The sequence below is a fragment of the Etheostoma cragini genome, chromosome 8 (assembly GCF_013103735.1).
Source record: "Etheostoma cragini isolate CJK2018 chromosome 8, CSU_Ecrag_1.0, whole genome shotgun sequence".
NCBI classification, from domain to species: domain Eukaryota; kingdom Metazoa; phylum Chordata; class Actinopteri; order Perciformes; family Percidae; genus Etheostoma; species Etheostoma cragini.
In genome coordinates, this window is record NC_048414.1 from 18,366,105 (window position 1) to 18,374,864 (window position 8,760).

Consider the following 8,760-nt stretch of genomic DNA (forward strand, 5'->3'; position numbering starts at 1 on the left):
AATGTTATCACCTGATAGCCAGAGTGTTTTATTTCTTGGCAGAACGTATAATTATTCAAATGAGTGCATTCAAAAGCAACACATTAGCTAGAATTAATAAGTCACTTGCATATTTTAGCATCATCAATTCCCAAGCGAATCAGTGAGATTGCTGCTAAATGTCACATGGAATCAAATGGAACAGGAATGATAGGAAGACATTACCATTGTCAAACCTCTGGAGGGGATGGATATAATTAAATCTAATATTTGGGTTTATATGTTTGGTTTATATGCAATTTGCAGATTCTGCATAAATGCCGCATGCAGAGAACATCCAGTAGGGCACAACAGGGGATGAATACAACAATTGCAATAAAGTGAAGCCACTCTATGCATGATATGGAATGCCAATACTGTATGTCCCATGTATAATTAAATGGAAAGAACAAGTCCTATCCTTGTTTCAAAGCAGGAAGGAGGAGTATCCATGATGGGTAATAACAAGCCATTGCTCATGTATCTTTCCCACCCCTTGATAGCTAGGCCCTGATTAACATTGCCTTCTATCTCTCTATTGCTTAAAAACAAGTCCCTACTTATCCCTCAATTTGTACACTAGTAAGAACGCTGAATTACTTTATCAGGAGTGTGGGAAAACTTGCAAACACATAAACGTATTGTGTTGGCTACGTTCAGCTTGCTGAGCATTTATTTATTTATTTATTTATTCATCCATTCATTCATTCATTCATTCTAAATTGGTATTTTAATTGTTAATACACACACACACAGACAGGAACACATCACTAAACCAATTAGGGCGAGCTCCTCTAAGACTTTTTGATAGACACTGATTTACATTTTCAACCCAAAAGCACTTCATTTTTTTATTTTCAGTCTGTTTGCTAAGGGGAACAACATTGCCACACAAATCAGCCAGTGAATATGTCAGTGTGTTTTATAAAGCAACACATCTGTTCCTGGTAATTGGTGTCTTGCATATTTTGCAAGTTTATTTGGGGAACGGTGCATTTGGAAATGTCAGATGTAATTGGGCCAATATTTCTCCCCTGGCTCTGCTGTAAGGTGGACAAATGAAGTCAGCTCAAAACAAACACCCCAGTCTCTCTTACGTTTATTATAATGTATTTGTATAAAAGTGTTGTTTATGGTGTTTAAGGTCTGACTTGTAAGCTAGGGGTGGAGGAAACATGCAGATTAGCATTTAACGTTTTGGTACTAGAATAATAAAAATTTAACAAATTGAGGTGAAAAAACAGACGTTCATCTTTTAGCTCAAACAAATGTTGACAAGCTTTTCCTTTGGGGAAATAATTTGTAAAAAAAGTTAATAAATTGCAATATCCGGCAGAATAACGTAACATATGTTTTTAAAATTGCCATAGTATTTTATCGTGATACAAATATCGTGCTGATATTGTATCATAAATTCATGGGGCCTCCCCCGATAAATTTATTGGATTATTCTATCTCTCTATCTATCTATCTATCTTTTATCTATTTAATTTGAATGTTGTCAATTGACTGGTACTGATTGCCTGAGTGACCTTTCCCCAGTTCTTACAATACGAATACATGATCAAATTTATCTTGTGTCCTTTTTTTCAGGTTTTTAAGAATCTTAAACTGTTCCTGGTGAACAAGGAACCTGGAGATGACCTCTTTGACCGCCTGAATGTGAGTGTCTCACTGCTAGCAGTCTTTTTAGATGTTTCCAGGGATATTAGCAACCCTTGATGTTAAGCTTTGAACCATTGCCACACTTCATGTTTGGTATCAACAGAAAGGACTTACTTCAAATTAAAGTATTTGTGGAAACTGCTTACAAGTTCTTTGAATAATTGCAAATGCTGTATTAAAAAAATGTGTAATAAGTGTGAGAAGCTCCCCTGAGGTGTGTAATGTCTGAAGAAACAGATTGTTTTCTGGGGACAGAAGGCTGCAGTAAAGGAAAAGCAGGGCCTAATTGTAAGCTGTAAAGATGAGATTGAATGAGGATGAGCCACTGGTGTGGAGAGATGAAAGGGGTAAAGTGAGGAGACGGGTAAGAATATTGGAAGCGGGGAAACTGAAAGCAGAAAAGGAGTTTCAAAAGAGAGAGGGGATGGACTCTGGCAGATAAAAATGAATCTGTGCAGTGAAAATTGACAGTGAACATGCTGGGCGGATAAATTTCCACACTTCGAAATCTGCCGTCCTCTCAACCTCTTCTTTTAGCTGCAGGCAGCAAGGCCACACAGACCGCCGCAGTTTTACACTTGGTTAGTCCACTGCAGGGAGACGCGGGGCTTCTCAGGGTGTACTCAGACTATAAAACAAGATAAACAGCATTTTTGTTTCTTTGAGACAATACCCAAGGCTAGCAGACAGTGCTTGTTGAGGAAACGCATTCAGAATCACTCAATATACAGGTTCCTTATAGTGGCGGCTCACAGCCTGGAAATCTTGATGTGCTAAGCTTCCTGAGAAAAACCTCGTCAAGTGATACACTCAAGAGACAGGGTTCTAGGTTGGAACGTATGGAGTCTATAGCCATGTCATTGCACTTCCAGGATTGCTCCGGCTTGCCGGAAATTCCGCCAGATCACCTTCAGCTTTCTTTGTGTTGAAATTTTAAATTACTGTCAATTTATGAGGGCTATGGCTAAATGCTCCTCAGATCTCTGCAGGGTTAATCCAGACAGCTAGCTAGACTGTCTGTCTAATCTGAGTTTTCTGTTGCACGACTAAAACAACTTTCGAACATTCACGTTCCACCAAAACAAGTTCCTTGCTGAGGCTGTTTTGCAGCGGCACCGTGGCTCTGTCTGGTGATTAGCACCGCCCATGATAATTGTGATTGGTTTAAAGAAATGTTAATAAACCAAAGCATGTGTCTCTCTTATCCAAGGAATACTGTGTTTTTTACTAGCCAGACCCTCCTTTACAGCGCTGTGGAGGAAGGTCTGGCATATGCAAGACTAGAACATATGCAACAGATAAACTGTGACATTGGAAGAGAGGCGGTTAGTGAAACGGAGGGAGAAAGGGATGCAGTTAAGAAAGCTAGGTTTTAGAACCAAACCTTGTGTTTGTTTATAAAGACTGAAAGGTAAGAAAAGGAAGATGCCGGACAGGATAGAAGTGAGATGAGAAGATGGAGCAATTGAAGGAGGGAGTGCAGTGCCTGTGCTCTCTGCCCTCAAGTGTGTCAAGACATGTCAGGGTGTGTTGGAGGTGGAATGGTAATGGCTGCTGTAGGCAGGCCATGATTGGCACCCGCAAAGGCCAGGCCACTGAGAGAGTGGAGTGAGGGAGGGGGGATGTGGAGGAGTAGACAGAGCAGTAGGAATGTGACAGCTGGTCCAGGTGAGGGGAGGTTAGGAGGGAGTAGTTTTAGGGCTGAAATGATGAGGAGGAGGAAGAAAATGGTGTGGAAATGGGAATAAGGATGGAAGACACGTGATGGAGCTGTAAAGTGTGCTGTGATGTAGCCCTTCTAGCAGCTGAGCAAGCGGAGAGGGCGCCTCGGCAGTTGGCTAACTTGTTGCTTTTGCTACCAATATAACCTGTTTTCTTTTAGGCCAAGAAACGTGCATGCAGGCTAAATTCCACTGTGCTGTCTTATCTGTATAAAGCTAGAAACACTGCAGCTGTAAAGGTAATGGCCAGCGCAGAAACCAGCGCAGGTATGAGCGCAGAAAGTTTCCTAGTGGGATTCATGAAACGTTCATATCACACCAATCAGAGCGTAAGAATGGTCGTACATTGATAAAAGCAGCAGCTGAACATGATCGTAATTTAAATATCACGCCCCAATATATTCTCGGTAGTTAGGCCTCGCCCCCAACAATTCATGTCATAGAAGTAATCCAGCTAAGAAGCGGCACTTTTCAGAGGTGGAGATTGAAACCCTGATATCTCAGGGTCATTTGCATAAACGTGTACTATTTGCCAGCCTGAACACTGGTATTGAAGGCTGATGCGAATCACGCATTACTGATGCGGTCAACTGTTGTCGTAGTAAATCGGACTCAGCTGAAGTTTATTTAATCTATACAGTACATCCTTGACATATGTATGCTATACTCCTAATAGTAATGTACAGGCTTATATTGCAATCTCTTAGGCCTACATGTAGGTGTACCTATATTTAAATAAACACAAAGTAGCAGAGTTTATGCAGTCTTTTATTTTATTTGTGTTTTTTTTGTGAGTCAGAGCCAGGCAACCGTGAGCTGTGAGGGACAGCGCGTGTCCTAGACTACCACCCCGACCCTGTCTCCTGACAGCAGAGGGGCTGGAAAACAAGCCGAAGTATGTCGGCCAATGGCAGAAAGAAATTGTTCCCTTGTGGCCATTAACAACACTTTAAAACATAAACGAAAGAAAAAGAATACATACAAATCTTGTGCATTGTTATGTTCCCTGTATTGAATATCATTGCCAAACATAACACATGATGGAAAATTGCTCTCCCTAACCCGCAACTTTGTTTAGAAAACTTTAAATCCATGTAAGACCAGATGTCATCAGACACAATCTATGTCATGAAAACCGACGTGAAGGCCAATGTTTTTCTTTGCGGAGATGACCGTGGCGAGCTCAGACCCGCGGTAGGCATCACGTGACTGCGGCAACTGTCCCAGCCCTAGTTGGGAGACAACAGGAAACCGTCAGACCTTAAACAATTATTTTCAAACCTCGCGCCTGCAGACTCAGTAGTGTTAACGTATCAGTATACTCAGTGTTTTAAAGCTGTTCACAACAGCCACTTGGAAGGCTGGGTAAAAAGCCGTCTGTAAGAGGTGGGAGACGCAGAAATTGTACAAACTGGGATAACTGGGCACTGCCTCTCCTCAAAGGCATTCATAGTTGTTAATGACAGAAATAATGGTGTAAAAATGCTGTTTCACTTTTACACATTTTACCCCCACAGTGAAACATGCATCAAATCTAAAGGAGAAAAAAAAACTGAAAACACACTGTTGAGAACACACAATGTTGAGGTCTGCCCTGGGCTGAAAATGCAGGTGTTTGTCAGGAAGCCTCCTCTCCAGAGCCTACATCATTAGAGCCACAGTAAACCCATTGTCTGTAAGTTCTAGGTTAATTGTTTCACCGGAGGGATTTCTTTAACTATGTCTTAGTAAAAAAAAATTGAATTACCACCGACAGTGTAGTATAGTCCCTACGCGCCTCTTTATTTTGGCACATTACATTTTCCCTCCGCTACACTGTATCCTGTCCGTCCCTTTTTATTTTCTATTTTACAGGGAACTGATGCATAGAACACATAAATTAGACCCGGAGAAAGGGGGGGGGAAAGCACATCATCAAAGCTAGTTTAGAATGGCAACAGGCAGGCAATATTTCTCCCTGGCATCAGCTGCCATCACCACAAATTGTCTTGCAGTATGTTAATGGGAAAGTCCAGCACATAGCATCCTGTGTTATAGATGAAATTAGAACTGTGGTAATGGCAAGTAATGTAATGATGCCTTAGTAGGAGATGATCTCTCTCTCTCTCTCTCTCTCTCTCTCTCTCTCTCTTTCTCTTTCTCTTTCTCTTTCTCTTTCTCTCTCTCTCGTTAGGTAGCTCATTAGCAAAGCAGGCACAACAGCAACTCTGTGTGTGTATGTTTGTGTGTACCTGTGCCCGGCGCATGCACAAGTATGTATACATGAATATCCTTTATCTAAAAAGCTCCTGCTGTGAAACACACATTCACACAAGTCTGTGGGCCCAGACCGCAGGGTCCTGACCCGGCTCTGATTAAACCAACCACATCATTATTGTAATCCTCATCAGAATAATTTCTCCTTTTGACAGAGCTGTGAGCTCACCAACAAGCTCATCTGTAGGTTTCCTTCCACATCTGAGAGCTTTCATCTATGTTAAGAAATGCCTAGGCTATCTGTCTCTAATGTCCACGCGTTTGCCCCTGATATGAGCTTACGTGCTTGTTTTGCTTTCACACTAGTGTATGCACTTAACACTGTTCATCTCTCTGTTTCATCTCTTTGCTGTTCTCTTGAAGCTGCAGCCATTTGACAGGAGTTAATGGCTAACCACTGGCTGTGACGGCCCTAACTTGTTATAATACCTACAGAAATGTCAGAGGGGAAATAGAACTGTGATCTTTTTTAATCTCCCTGCTCGAATGGATGATGATGATGATGATAATGAAGGCAGAGATGGTGTTGTATATTTTTTATTTGTTATGGTACATTAAGAGACTCTTTTAAACACTGCAATAGCGCAATGCCACAGTGACATCTAGTGGTAGAGTTTCGAAAGAGTCAGTCTCATGGATTTGTGACGGCCGTGTATTTGTTCTGTAACGCATTGATGGGAATGTATTGTCTGTCTCTCTTTGTCCCTCTCTTTCCCATTTCTCATTGCAGACAGCCATGCTGAACAAGCACCTGAGTTCTCTAATGCCCGGTCTGACTGCCAAGGTCTTCAGGACATACAATGCTTCCATCACTCTACAGCAGCAGCTCAAAGAACTCACAAACAGTAAGCCACACACTCAGTGTACTATAAAGCAATCTAACATTACACATATTGCATTCTACAGCAGAGACTCATATTTCTATCAGCTAGACAGTTATCACTGGCTTTTTAAAGCTTAACTCTTGCCAAATACAACCTAGTGTCTTTTTGTGAATGTACCAAAGTAAAACTTTCGTTTAAAAGCATTTTTAGGAAGGAAGCAGCACTTTTAATGTTTGATAGCGTAAACAACAACTGCTAAAGTCAGTCGGTCTTTTTCCATTATAACTGACTGTCAAACCTGACAAAAAAAAGTAAGTTCTGTTTCATTCATTGTTTGAGAGTTTAACCTGAGCCAGACCGACAACAATGATAGAAATCATATCACATCCATACAGGGATAGTAGTACACAGCTGTTAAAACATAATAAAATAAATGGCACACCAGTGCAAGTTCAGCTTTCAGAATCTGTATCGGGTAGCAAAAAATGGTATCAAACAATCTCTGACTCTGGTATTAAGCATTTGAGCTTTCTGAGCAGGGAACATTCCACAGTGAGAGCGTAAACCTGTGATTGCGTTATTATTCACATTCCGATTAGTTTTGTTATTGTGGATCTAAAATTAAGCCATACTATGTATATTAAGAGTATGTAACTGTAGTTACTTTCCTATGTGATAGTATACACAACATTACATAAAAATCAATACATATAAACAATATATATACTGTGTATATGAATCGATTTTTGGAATTCTATGAATCGAGTATGAATCTGTAGAGCTTGAATCGCGATACAAATGTGAATCCATTTGTTTGCAAACCCTGTAAACCAGACAAAATGTCATGCAGCTTCAAGCACCGTTTATTTGGATACAGGCGTAGCATTTTGAAAGACAGACGGGATTCTGAGCAGCAATGCCCGCAACACACACACCACAGCTCTACCGTGTGTGTGTGTGTGTGTGTGTGTGTGTGTGTGTGTCTCAATACTTATCGTTTATACGTCTTATCGTATCACCAGTCGACTTGTCCACAAGGCCTGCACAGTTAATGCTTATAAAATCACGATCTCAATTCACCCTGTTCATTATTTAATTTTTAAATAACTTTGATTTTTTTCCTTCTTCTTTTAAAACGACTTTGATTCTCATTTATTTTTATGAGCCGACCGCTATTGCTTTCTTCTGTGACTTTTAAACATAAAATAAAATAGGTTTTGAAGCGCTGCCAAGCTCTGCAGTGCTCTCCCTTCTCTTCATTGAGGCCTCTATGTTTACAGTGACAGCGAAAAAATATCAAACAGGTATTAATACATTTTGTTTTATTTTTTGAGAAAGTTTTGCTCCCGCAGTGCCTGGTTAGAAAGATTCTGGCCCTTGGAAAAATGTAGTTGATCACCCCCGCTATAGCCTACCAGTCCGGGCTTTTTCATTGTCTTATTTTTTTCCTTCCTTTCCCTTTCATGTGTGTTTCAAGATACTGATACTGTGCCCAGTGCTGTGTGTTACTCTTATCAGGGTCCCATTGGCTGCCTCTTCCTTAGTTTCTCATTCAGAGATGGAAATGCCACACACTCTTTTCATTTCTGGACTGCCACTGAGAGCCAATCTGCAGGATGGCGTGTGGTTGTGTGTAGAGGTAGAGAGAGAGAGAGAGAGAGAGAGAGAGAGACGCCACACACTCTTTTCATTTCTGGATTGCCACTGAGAGCCAATCTGCAGGATGGCGTGTGGTTGTTGTGTGTGGACCCCAGGAGGAGTCGTGTGTGTAATAATAACATGAGGGAGACCAGCATGATTTTGTCTTTCAAATGTTCATAATTCTGATCAAACATGTGTTCTCAGTGGGATTTGTTTCCTGTGAAAATACAAATTACTGTTCTGTCTTTCGAAGAGTCCGACAATATGGCAGAGAAACTGCTGTCCTACAACAGGGCTAACAGAGCAGTTGCCATACTGTGTAACCACCAGCGGGCTCCGCCAAAGACCTTTGATCAGTCAATGGCTAACCTTCAGGCCAAGGTAAGAACAGCTTGACTTTGTTCATTGGACACAGGCATTTGTCCCATTAAAGTGCTCATATTATGCATTTTCATGTTCCTTTATTGTGAGATTGTGTATATATGTAAATGTTTGTGTGTTTATATATGTGTATATATATGTGTGTGTGTGTGTGTGTGTGTGTATGTATATATATGTGTATGTATATACACTCACCGGCCACTTTATTAGGTACACCTGTCCAACTGCTCGTTAACACTTAATTTCTAAGCAGC

The 8,760-nt window shown here is 40.9% G+C and overlaps 1 protein-coding gene across 2 annotated transcripts in view; it reads left to right on the forward strand.

Annotated features, from left to right (window-relative positions):
- Window positions 1-8,760, forward strand: part of zgc:173742 (DNA topoisomerase I, mitochondrial) — a 35,201-nt gene that overhangs the window by 20,577 nt on the left and 5,864 nt on the right. For both annotated transcript variants that reach the window (XM_034879247.1, XM_034879246.1), the window contains exons 15-17: window positions 1,612-1,680; window positions 6,391-6,505; window positions 8,379-8,506. In XM_034879247.1, coding sequence (XP_034735138.1) covers window positions 1,612-1,680; window positions 6,391-6,505; window positions 8,379-8,506 — 312 coding nt within the window. The remainder of the gene's footprint in view (window positions 1-1,611; window positions 1,681-6,390; window positions 6,506-8,378; window positions 8,507-8,760) is intronic.